The sequence below is a fragment of the Mauremys reevesii genome, linkage group 3 (genome assembly GCF_016161935.1).
Source record: "Mauremys reevesii isolate NIE-2019 linkage group 3, ASM1616193v1, whole genome shotgun sequence".
NCBI classification, from domain to species: Eukaryota; Metazoa; Chordata; order Testudines; family Geoemydidae; genus Mauremys; species Mauremys reevesii.
The window spans coordinates 164,295,976-164,309,252 of NC_052625.1; the positions used below are offsets into that span (position 1 = coordinate 164,295,976).

At 40.6% G+C, this 13,277-nt stretch overlaps 1 protein-coding gene across 1 annotated transcript in view; it reads right to left on the reverse strand.

Moving 5' to 3' along the window:
- Positions 1 to 6,581: 6,581 nt before the first annotated feature.
- The window catches only part of LOC120401172, a 40,272-nt gene continuing 33,576 nt past the window's right edge, over positions 6,582 to 13,277 (reverse strand). Inside the window, exon 7 of the mRNA XM_039530829.1 lies at positions 6,582 to 6,777. Within this exon, the coding sequence (XP_039386763.1) occupies positions 6,625 to 6,777 (153 nt within the window). The 3' untranslated portion in view covers positions 6,582 to 6,624. The remainder of the gene's footprint in view (positions 6,778 to 13,277) is intronic.

The window sequence follows — 13,277 nt, forward strand, 5'->3', positions numbered from 1 at the left end:
GGATGGGGGAATGCAGTGGACATAATATACCGGGACTTTAGCAAGGAGCTTTTGACAGAGTCCCACATGACATTCTGATAAGTAAGCTGGAGCAACATGGGCTTAGCAGAACTACCAGTAAGTGGATACATAATTGGTTAAACAACCACAAACAAAGAGTAACTATTAATGGAATGATGTCAGATTGGAAGGAGGTCTCAAGCGGGTTTCCACAGAGATCTGTTCTGGGTCTAGTGTTATCTAAGATCTTTATTAATGACCTGAATGTAGGAAGAGAGCGCATATCAAATTTGCAGATGACACAAAGATGGGGGCGGGGGAGGAGTTGCAAACACTTTGGAGGATAAAGCTAAAATTCAAAGGGATCTTGATAAATTATAGAACTGGGTTGTAGACAACAAAATGAAATTCAACAAAGACAAATGTAAGGTGCTACACTCAGGGAAGAAAACCAAATGCACAAATACAGAAAGGGGGGAAATTGGCATGAGAGGATCTGGGAGTTATTGTAGATCACAACTTCAAACACAAGTCAGCGATGTGATGCTGTTGCAAAAAAACAGCAAATGCAATTTTGGGTTGCATTAACAGAGGCATAGTGTGCAAGTCACAGGAGGTGATAGTACTGCTCCACTCGGCACTGGTTAGGTATCAGCTGGAGTTCTGTGTCCAATTTTAGTCACCAATATATAGAAAGGATGTAGAGAAACTAGAAAGGATCCAGAGGTGAGTGACAAAGATGATCAAGTAAGCAAATGCTGAAGGAACTGTGTATGTTTAGTTTGGAAAAGAGATTAAGCGGGGACATGACAGCGGTCTTCAAATACTTGAAAGGCTGCCATAAAAAAGATGGAGAAAAGTTGTTCTCTCTTGCCAAAGAGGGCAGGACAAGAGGCAATGGGCTCAAACTACGTCATCGTGGATTTAGATTAAATCTCAGTAAAAACTTCTTAGCTGTAAGAACAATAGGACAACGGAACAGACTGCCTAGGGAAGTTGTGGAAGCTTCTTCACTGGAGGTTTTCAAAAGGAGGCTGGATGGTTTAGACACAACAAATCCTGCATTTTGACAGGAGGTTAGACTTTCACTGGCTTACTTTTGTGGTCCCTTCTAACTCTATGGCTCTGTAATTTTATGACTGTGGCAGTGATCCTATGAGCTGGTCTAGAAGCACTTTTCTTTCTTCCCTGGGTTATCCGGGGGTGAAGGGAGCGCTTGGTCCTTATGATGTAAAGGCATTATTCTAAGAGTTTTCTAATATACTGTGTCAGCAACTTTCATATTTCCTATTTTTTCTTTACAAAGAACAATACTCCTCCTGGGGTGTTGAGTGATATATATTTTATGGGCTTTTTCTCCATAAATTACTGTGTTATTTCCAGTACTTTCTACAAACTATAAACACTGAACTTCTGACAGTCACTTTTCTTTTCAGAACATGGCACCAAAATGCGAGCAACACAGCAGGAGGCAACAGAGAGATCCATATTCGGGGGGGGGGGGGGGAGGGATGAGAAGCAAAAATTGTTGTAGTCCCCAAATAGCAGCAATTTATAGGTTGACAATTTAATGAGATATATTTTCTGTGCTCAGTTCGTCGGCGATGCTTGGAAAAGAAAATAGGTTAGTAACAATTTCCACATCACATTGGATCACATATTTATTTGATCACACAACACCCATATTTCTTTTATTATTCACATTTGTCATGCACCCAGCCATGCTGCTGCAACACTGGATCCCCAGGCTGTGCGGAATGTGTGTCCGACATGTATTGTCTTTGTCTTAACTTCAGGGACAATGTCTTTATGATTGTGCTGAAACACACTACTGGAAGTTAATGAATATTAGGTCCAATATGAAGTCCTGACACATATCTTACTCAGATGATAAATCATTTATGTCAATTAAGTAGTCTGAAATTAAGGCTGACATTTTAAGATTTCTTGAGGTTTGGAAGGAACATTTTGACCATTTATTTTTTAAAATAACTCAAAAGGTTAAACCCCCCCAAATACTCAGATAGATCCATCCACCCCCATCTGGCTGCAATTCATGAAGAAATTACAAGTTAAGATTTCTAATTTCTTTTTGACTCCAGCAATTCTTCCCCTGCATTATGACAAGTCAGCAAGTATCTGTATGCATATGCTAGGTCATGTGCACCTGTATGAAACATCAGGATTCCAGATGCTTTTCTGGTATGTATTTTACATAATATCAGCAGAAATTAAGTGCATGCTGAAGTTGCCTGCAGTTATGTACTGAGAAGGCTTACCTTTCAATTGCCATGGAATCTGAGGGTGGGAAGTTAATCCTTGCGAGAGGTCACAGTCCACATATCTGCAGCAGCACCAACAACTGCTGCTGTCACTCTTTGGGCAACGTGCTTATTCTGTAAATACTCAGGGAGGGAGAGAGAACAGGCATGACGAAAGAGGGAAATTATTACATGCAGTATAAACCCCCACCTCATGTACAGGGGAACCAAGGCATTCTCCTTCTGATTAAATAAGATCTTCACCCTTTGCACATCACCATAGACATAAAAGCATTACATACCATAAGTTTCCTCAGAAGAGAACCTTTTTGAATACATTGATTCTAGGAAGAATGTTGCAAAAGTTTTTTATTGCACTACATTAAAGAGTCCCTTTAGAGATTGCTCTTGCTCCACTGAAGACATTAGAAATTGAGAGCACTCCACTCTGATTACTGTTAGCTTATTGACTTATCGACTACAAACAGTGGTGTCAATGACAGCATAGTGTACATTATATGCTATGACAAAGGGAAAGAACATCTAAGAAAGAAACAAGCCCTTTTTCATTTGACATCTGTTGCTTTAATGAAGTAACTGTTTTCATAAACAGGTGTTCTCAAGCTACTGAACAGTGTGAACCACATTTAAATGGAGATTGTCCCCTTGCCCCAAATCGCTTCCATGCATCAATGGTACTGAGCAATCGCTCCTCTCACTCACCATCACATCCCTGTGGCAACTATAACAATTGCTTAGAAGGAAAAAATAACATTAAAGAGGTATTTCTTAATTATCTTTTAATGCAATTTTGCAGCTGGAAACAAGGAGTCAGCTGTCCACAGGCAACTAGCAAGTGCTCCACAGAGAGCCAGTTTGAGACTAACGGGTCTATGCAGTCATTAACTAATAAGAACTGGGCAATGGTTGTATCAGTATTGACTGAAGGCTTTATTCAGGGCTATTTCTCCCCACTCTTTCTCCATAGTGGTTCAAGTGAGTGAGCACAACACAGCATGAGCCAGAGTGGCAGAATTTGACTCTTAACTTTTTATTTAGTCCCTATACAAGCAAACCGCTCATTGAAGTGATTGGAAATTTTGCATGAGTAAAGCCTGAGCAAAAACTGAGTAAGGGCTTCAAGGTTTGGCCTTTCATGTTTTGTAAAGGGGCATGCACATTTATGGTGCTGTCTAACTCATAATACATTAGAGTTGTGTAATTTTATAGTGGTGTTATTCAACAAAGTCCATAAAAACACCACCTGTTAACTTGTGATCGGTACATCCGTTGGAATGAGAATTATGTCTGTGTTCATATCTGGAGCAAAAGTCTCCACACTGCAATCTGAATTTTGCAAGTTCAATTAAAAAGAAACATAAAAGGCCTACATTTTCAAAAACGTCTACTAATTTGGGTGCTTCTGTTTTGTGGGGAACAACTTGAACACCAAGAGTCTTATTCTCAGAGACCCAGAACACCAGCTGAAGATGGTGTAGGCTCAAGAGATCACAACAGGAACACTCTAAAAATCTGGCACTCAAAATTAGAAGCCACTTTTGAAAACATAGGCTGAAGTGCACAATATACACTAGCATACAATTATCCTGCCTTTTTTGAATATTTTGGAAAGCAATAACAAAGTTTTGCATCTAATGAAGAACCTAAAATGTATGACTGGCTGGAGTAGAGCAAGATAGTGAAAATATATAGTTCTCTATTTCATCCCACTTCATTGCACTTGATTCCCTTGATTAGCTGAGGCTCATTCACTGCCTCCAGTTATTGGTTTATAATAGTGTAATATCTTTATTTTCCTATTCCTCCAGTCCAGGAAGACATAATTCAAGACTAATAAAAATTGCATATCACACACTGGATTGCAAAGCCATTTATTAGTTCAGAGAGCCAGCTTTAATAATATTTCTCCTTTGTGCATTCAGTAATGACTGTGTCACTGTGGAGAAACAATGACTTTCTGTGGCAAAACAAGCTATGTGGCACAGGAGGGGAAGAGAACAAATGTTACTTTTTAAATTTAATTTCATCAACTGATGTCTATCTATTCTGAGTCAAACTAGAAAGATTATGGAACTGATATAGGCATTTTACAGCACTAGCAGATTGTGTAGTAATGCTCATATCCCAGAATTAATGAAAATTAGTTTAATACTCATATCACTGGTAAATTATCTTCATTTCAACTAAGTGCAAAATAACAAGAAAATGATGGTGGAAACAGCAAGCGATGCAAGAGAAATCCCCATATCATAAATTATCAGTGTTATGATCCTAAATTTCAAATTAAAATTTCCTTCACACTTATTAGGGGTGATTTGCTAACAATATGATATCAATCCTGTTGTAAGTCCTGCTAATTACTATGATGTCATTCTGAGAGATTTATCAGCTGATCGTCCATTTGAATAGAAAATGAGGCTCCACCAGGTCAGAGGGCTGTATTGCATTCACATATTGTAAAGAATCCATATTTACATATACACAGATATGGTGGTTCCCAGCAAAACAGGCTTAATGTAAATGCGGAATAGAACTCAGTGCATCTTTCTCCAGTAGGAGAAGTCTTTACCACTTTAACTAAGGGAGACCTTCCTTACTAGTTGGTATTTACCATCCTCTTTGTAGGCCAACCACTAGAAGGTGACAATCAGACACCTGAGCCATCTGATTCCAACAAAGTACAGGACAATGTACATATGCACACTAGCCAATACCATGTGTTCTACTCAGTTTCAACGGTAGGTTATTATTTTTTTTTTGAGTACTGTGACAAAGTTCCTCCTCTACCTTGGTGGGTCCTGTGCTTATTTGGCAGATTTGCTCACCTCAGTGATATTCCCCACAGTCTGGGTCAACTTCTCCTGTGTCTGATCAAGAGTTGGGAGGTTTGGGGGGAACCCGGGCCCGCCCTCTACTCCAAGTTCCAGCCCAGGGCCCTGTGGATTGCAGCTGTCTATAGTGCCTCCTGTAACAGCTGCATGACAGCTACAACTCCCTGGGCTACTTCCCCATGGCCTCCTCCAAACACCTTCTTTATCCTCACCACAGGACCTTCCTCCTGGTGTCTGATAACACTTGTACTCCTTAGTCCTCCAGCAGCACACCCTCTCACTCTCAGCTCCTTGCCTCTTGCTCCCAGCTCCTCACACGCACTTCCTCTTCTCTGGCTCCCCCCTCCTTGACTGGAGTGAGCTCCTTTTTAAACCCAGGTGCCCTGATTCGCCTGCCTTGATTGGCTGCAGGTGTTCTAATCAGCCTGTCTGCCTTGATTGGTTCTAGCAGGTTCTTGATTACTCTAGTGCAGCCCCTGCTCTGGTCACTCAGGGAACAGAAAACTACTCATCCAGTGACCAGTATATTTGCCCTCTACCAGACTCCTGTACCCCACTGGCCTGGGTCTGTCACAGTACCTAAAAATGTGCTAGGGGCCTGAACAGTATGGAAGGCATTCGATTCTGATGAAGAGAAAGAGGGTTGAATGCTCAGGCACAAGAACATGTTGTTTATCATACATGCTTCTGTTTACTCTGAAAAACATATGCCAAAATTTCAAGGCAACTTTTGGGGGGTTCTGTTTACATGCAAATCAAGGGGAGGAAGAGACAAACCATGGAAACCACTCTCTGTTAAGAAGCTCCTTCTCAACCCATCCCCTGACTCCTGGCTGAAGAAGAGGCCTCTCTAAGTTTTTATCTGATGGGATCCATACTTCCAAGCCCTTATAAAAATCTCACATGTGGATCACATAAAATATGCACTCAGAGAAGCCTCTTCTTTAATTCTTTGACATGACTTGCACATTTCCAGGGTGAATTACATTCATCTACAAAAAAGAGAACCATTCATTAGATTGCAGAGTAATATTTTATTCAAATAGAAAACAACATAAAAGAGGACAATCCAAAGGAACCTGCAGATAAAACAGGGGGTTGGCCACATAGATGGAATACATATCTTGGTTTAAAAAATAAATATATACATTTGCTTTTACTATGTTTCCAAATGGGTTGTGGTGTAGTACCCCCGATGAATAAAAATCTTTATCATCACATTGAGTTTTTGCAGAATGCACTTAAAGTGGAAATTTGAAACGCTTGACTAGTGACATTCATATAACTTTATACAAAACATTCCATTTCAAGTGTATTAATTCCAACTGAAGTAAAATTCAAGGCAAATAAATATAAATGTAAGGTTGTTGTTTTTTTTTTCTTCAATTCAAATTCAGCCCGTGTACTGGTTTCAACTATGAATAAGGCATAGTGGTTCAAGTACTACCTTAACAGAAACAGAACAACAGCGAAAAAAGAATACCATGAAGTTCTTCTATCAAAGTACTTTATTAGGGAGGGTAAAAAGCATTGTTCAAACACTCTGAATAGCCCTGGCTTTCTGCACTATCCATCTCTTCAAGCTCAAAGTCATCTGGATCTTGGGTTAATTGGTCGGTGTCCTCATCTGAAGTGGAAGGGCGTGTTAGGATGATTCGAGGTATCTTGAGTAAAATAGAAAGGATTTCAGAGAAAAGGGATGAGAGAGTTCAAAAGCAAGAAAGCACAAGAAAACAAAATTATATTGAATGAAAAGAGAGAACAGAGCTGATGAATTAAATAACTAGTGCAATTAAAATGTGCAACAGATGCAAGCAACACAGCAGAGATCTGTGACAGATGAAAGAGTATGAACAATGTACTTACCTATCACACCTTTTACAAAATCCATGCACTGGAAGTAAGGAAATGAGTTACTAAGGACCTCAAATCTTTCACTCCCCACATACCAAACAAAGCAATATTCTTATTTAAGTATCAAGAACTGCACACTTCATCATAACACAAACACTTAACTCTGATACATTAATTATTGATGTTTGAAAAATGTATTATTTTGATTTTCAAGTCTTTGTATTTTCTTTAAAGGAATACATTAAAAAGGAAACAATTGGCAACCTAATCAATATAACAATTAATATATTAGTCTCATGACTGTAGACATTTTTGGTAAAGTACTTAAAACTGATGTGCTTTGAGAATTGTGAGTGATTTAATTCTATTTAGTAATTTAGCAATTTTTGATGATAAAGTACATGACACTGAGATTGATGGCAAAATTATGAAGGTATATGGGCTTTAATTTGAGGCTGATTAATGTATTATTAATGCATATATATGGATTGTATTTCTTTTTGAGAAAGGTGTGCATTATGTTTAAATGTTGAGACTACTGGTAAAAGTAGTAGTTATTGCGGATAAGATTTAAGGTTGCTCTATTGTGTTGAAATGTGCATTTCTTTATGCTTGATAAGAATGACATGCTTGTTTATTAGGTTGGCAGCATGCAATTCATCATATCCTTAACTATTCATTTCCTTGCTCTTAATGGTTTCGTTTTTGTAAACAATGTGGTAGGTAAGTGCACAGATGTCACTTAGCAACTTCAACTAATTTTTGAAATGAGATTTTAGTTTCAGGAATTTCCCAAGTAATTTTTGGTTCATTGTTTTTTCCCCTCTCTCTAACTAACTACCACCTGCCTAACTGTTGCAAGATTTTTGTATTCATCAAACCAAAGGAAAGTTTGAAGAGGATAATGAGTTAGGTTTGCAGATGTTTACAGGGAGCTCTTGTCAGGCATGAGGGGCGGCACTGGGAGAAAGCACAAAGGTGCTTGTCTGAAATTTTAATAAGGAGCAATGGAGGCAGGCACCACGGGCTGATCAGATTCAGGAGTTGCAAGCTCGATAGTGAGTGACAGGGGATAAGTAGAGAGGGGACAGGATGTGAAGGGCCTGGAAAGTGGAGACAAGTAGCTTAGGGTTGATAATAATAGAGAAGACAGAGCGAGTGGAGGGGTGCAAGGAGAGGGATGACATGGTAAAAGTGACAGGCTAGAAAAATGATCTTTGCAGCAGCATTCTGAATGAATATGAGTAGGACAAGACTGCATTTAGCAAGGCCAGAAAGAAAGATGTTGGAGTAACTGAGATGCAAGTTGATAAGAGCCTGACTGAGTTTTAGTTGCGCAGATGTATAGGAAAGGCCATATCTTAAAGACGTTATGCAAAGACTCTGTACGACAAACATAGCCTAGATGTGAGGATCTCGAGAGAAGTCTGACACCCAAGTTACATGCCTGAGAGACAGGCAGGAAGGTGGTGGTGTCTCCAGGGACTAAGAAAAGAAATACTGGGCAGGCTTACAGATGGGGTGAGTGGGGATTAAGAACTGTTTAGCCACATTGATTTTGAGCTGATGGCTAGACATCTAGGAGGAGATGTCAGAATCATCTCTAACTTTCAAATAAAGCAATTTCTTAAACATTTAAGTAGCCCTTCTTTTGAAATATGTATTTTGCATAAGCCAATGTCAAATATAACTATGTTTCAAATATTACGATGTTATTTGATTTCATTGGACAGGTTGAGAAACAAAAATAATTAAATATTTTGAAAAAAATTCTAGAAGGAGCCATTTTTAGGTCTTTCAATCACAAAAAGTACTTACTTAATTTAATCAAAAATGTCAAAACATTCTAGTTGTCACTGAGATGTAATGAAAAAATTAAAAGTTACTCTTAAACATCCCTCAATTCAAGAGTCTTAAACTTACCTACAATCCATACAAATTTGATTTCCCCTCATTTTTGTTTTTAAAATTATTTATATCTGAAAGAATCATGGAACTGAGGTTATAGAAAGAGTTACTTGCAATAGAGGAATGAATACCACAGCATTTTAAGTTTCTGGCATAAACAGATTTTTGTGTCCCTCCTTGTAGGTCTATAGATATGAGTACACTTCAAGATGGAAGGTGTAAACTGCAGCCCAAGGAGACATACCCACCCTAGTTCTGATTGAGCTAGTGCAGCACTGAAAATAGACCGTAGATGTGTTGGTGCAAGTAGTGGGAGGGACTAGCCATCCTGAGTACATATCTAGCATCTTGGATGGGTATGTACTCAGGTCTGCTAACCCTTCCCACAGCTTGAGCTGCTGCAGCTGTACATTATTTTTAGTGCACTAGCTTGATCAGAAATACGACAGGTATGTCTCCTCCAGCTGGAAACTATACCTCCAGCTCAAAGCTTGAACTAGGCATACCCTATGTCACACAGTGCATCACACATTTGGGATTTGGCAAGCTGAGAGGTAAGGACGTGGACAGGGGTTGCAATTCTAACTCGGGAAGGACTATGGCCTCTCCATAATAAAACAACACAAACCACCTGCAGTGCTGAGGTTGGATCACTGAGCTTTTAGTTCGAAAAACACAGCCCTCTACAGTTTTGAGAAAACGCAGGTACCACACTTATTAATAGAAAGATATTTCTCAGATCCCTTCCATCACATTCATTGCTACACCGGCCACCTTGCCTCTCATTCTTGACTCCACTTCATCACTGTGGCAACTACAACAATTACTTCCATGAAAAAGTAGCATTAGGAAGTTATTTCATGTGGTTTTTAGCTGTCTTTTCATGAAGTTTTGCAGCTGGAAACAAGGAGGAGGAGCCAACACGATGTGATCAGCCAGCTTTCTACAGACTATATGAAATCACTTTGCAGACCAAACAAGGGCTATGTTGCTTATACCACAGGTATCAAAAGCTGCTGACTCATATGAGAAAGTCAGCAGGCATCTGATCTTTGTCCATTGCAAGGGAGAAATCAGCAATCAATGAGGCTAGAACAATCTACCATATCCAACTCATAAGTTCATCTGCAAAGAATCAAGGAAATATGAAGACTCCAGATTACCTTAAAGTCCTCAGTTCCTTGGTTAGAGTGCTCCCATTAGTATATGTTCATAGACAGAGGCTGGAGCAGGAAAGAGGCCAGAGCAGGAAAGGGGCAAAATGGAGATGTTTCCAGGCCAGGGCCTTTTAGCTTCTACCAAGTGCCAAGTAAAAGGAAATCTGTTCTTATTGTGAAAGATGGTGTTTGGAGTCACATGGGCAAGTTACATGTCCATCACCCCCACCCATATTCTAGTTAGAACATTCACAAAAAGTCCATGAAGTGTAGACAGGCCTTTTCCAGGGTCCATTGTGAGCTACGTGCTCCTTAATTGGCCATTCAACTTGACTTGTCCCTTCATGTGCCGGCTAAATACCTTGTGGGCTTTACCACAGGAGCAAACATGTAGTAAACAGAGCTAATATTCATAACTTCAGATTCCAAGATGAATATACATGCATAGAAATAGCATAATCATAAGTACCAGCTATTTCACCTACATGACTACTCCCAAAAGAGATTCTGAAAAATCACACCACGTACCTGAGACCCTATGTGCCAGCACCATGCCCCACTAGAGTTTTATCATCTGTTATGTAACAACAGAGGTGGAGCCAGTGACATGACTCCGTTTAGCTTAAAAGGGCAAGGTAAATTTTTAGCTGTTCAGGTGTGACTGCACCTTTCGTCAGTGAGGGCACACTGGCTGGCACACATTCAGCTTAATGGGCTTCAGTGTTCCTTTGCAGTTAACTTTTTAATGTTCATAAACCTGGTGTGTGCTGAGATGGTTTAAAGCATAACACAGGTTTTTAGGTTTGCAAATCTGTGAACCTCTGCTTCTTTGAGATTTTATTATTAATTATTATTATTATTTTTCTGCTGGTCATAATGTGGGAGGGTATCCTCTCTGCCCTCTGCTCACAAGGTTATGTATGTGTCTCGTAGCACTCGTCTAAATACCAGTTGGAAGGAAAAAAAATTTCAGAAAGTGTGGATCGATTCTTTTCTCTTAGAAGGCATGTAATTTTTTCAGGTTCACACTGATTAACACCATAGGCACCGACTCCGTGGGTGCTCCAGGGCTGGAGAACCCACAGGGAAAAATTGGGGGGTGCTCTGCACCCACCGGCAGCCAAGCTCTCCCCCCCCCGCCCTGCCCCAGCTCACCTCCACCTCCTCCCCTGAGTGCGCCATCCCCGCTTCTCCTCCCAGTGCTTGCCACTGCGAACCAGCTGTTTTGTGGCATAACAAGCTGTGGAAGGGAGGGGAGAGGAGTGGGAACACAGTGTGCTCAGGGGAGGAGGCGGGGAAGAGGCAGGACCGGGGCGGGGTTTTGGGGAAGGAGTCCAACAGGGGCAGGGAGGAGGCAGAGTTGGGATGGGGACTTTGGGGAAGGAGTTGGAATGGGGGCAGGGCATGGGTAGGATGGGGCGGGGCAGGGGTGGGGTCAGGGTGGGGCTGGGGGGGTTGCGAGCACCCACCGGCTCCAAGAGAAGTTGGCGCCTATCATTAACACAGAAAACAATTGAGGCTGTTAAACTTTCTTCAAATTTCATAGAAAATTAAGTTCAGCTGTATTTTCCAATACAGTGATGAAATGGGTGTTTGTATATACAAACATCAACAAGCTTAACTACTCATTTCCCCCCAGAATATGTCGTATTTAGCTCTCTATTTATATGGAATATAGGAGTTGGGTGAGGAGCCATTTCAGCATATGACTTATTAAAAGACAAATTTTAAGTAGAATTGTATCCTAAACATTATATTTCAATGGGAGATTCAACTTCCTTTATAGGAACAGAACAGATTCCAGAAACTCTTACCACAAAAGTGGTCCATAGACATGCAAATAGTAAGAGTTTCAGGAGTTTGTTAGACTAGTGTGGAGGCAAAGAAGAATTCGCTGTACACTGGGGACAACACCTGATACCTGTCAGGCTGCAGAACTGGGCTGACATAAGAATCCAAACATCCTCTGGTCAGTGCAAGCAGAGGCATTCCTCTAATGATTTGGACTTGATGTGATGCAGTAGTATGTCATGGATAATTCAGACCAATGGGCAGAAACAGAATCAAAAACACTGTTTAAACACGTCCTGTCCCCCGCATCCCCCTTTTGAGGGCTCCTGAACAATTTAACAGCACAATACATATGCTAACAAACTTAAACAAAGCTTTTGTTTAAGTTTGTTGACATATGCATTGTGTTGTAAAGCCATATAAAGAATGAATGCCCTCCCTAGCCCTGTTCTGCTCCTTTAAGGAGCAGAGCGCAGCCCCCTGTACCCCACCCCCCAGAGGTGGGGGGCTAGCCCCAAGTCTTTTCAGTACCCCGTATCCCCTAAAAATCTCTTGTCCGTACTGCATACTGGAGAGTACCACCCTACTTGCACTGCGGCTTTTATCAAAACCAGAGAACTCAGAAGGAACTCAGATTATAGTGAAAGCTGCTGAACACTAAATAGGGCAGACGTACCCTCAGGCACTCAAAATAGACAAGAAACTTAGCGTGATAATGGAAGTGAGAGTACATCTACACTACCCACCAGATCGGCAGGTAGCAATCGATCTATCAGGGATCGATTTATCACGTTTAGTGTAGACATGGTAAATTGATCCCTGATCGCTCTCCCATTGACTGCTGCACTCCAGTAGTGCGAGAGGCGGAAGCAAAGTCAATGGGGGAGCCGTGGCCATTGATCCAGCACCGCGAGGATGCAAAGTAAGTAATTTAAATTTGATCTAAGATACGCAACTTCAGCTACAAGAATAGCGTAGCTGAAGTCGATCCCGCACCCCCCCCCCCCCCCGTGTAGACCAGGCCTGAGCCCAGAAAAGCCACACAAGTCTGATTCTGATCTCACCAGGCGTTTTACAGAAGTGTCTCTCTATTGACAATGTGCTGATCCTGATTGACTCTGGTGTAACTGAGAACAGAATCCACTCATTGATCCCACATATACCAAATTAAATTTCTCTCTGTTTGGAACATTTTTTTTTTTAAAGAAAAATTGGTATGTTCTGAGGTTCATCCATTGCACAAGCAAGACACAATATTCAAATACTTTTCACTATGGGGATCTGAATTTGAGGGACAAAACTTTGCTAAGAGTCTGGAAATAGTTTTGACATTGTGGGGAGGTAGATCTTATATTCAGCTGGTTCCATTTTACTACTATTTATATGTTGCTCTTGGCTTGTATATGGAGATGAAGGCTATCTAAAATCTATGTCCATACATTTGATTCAGACAG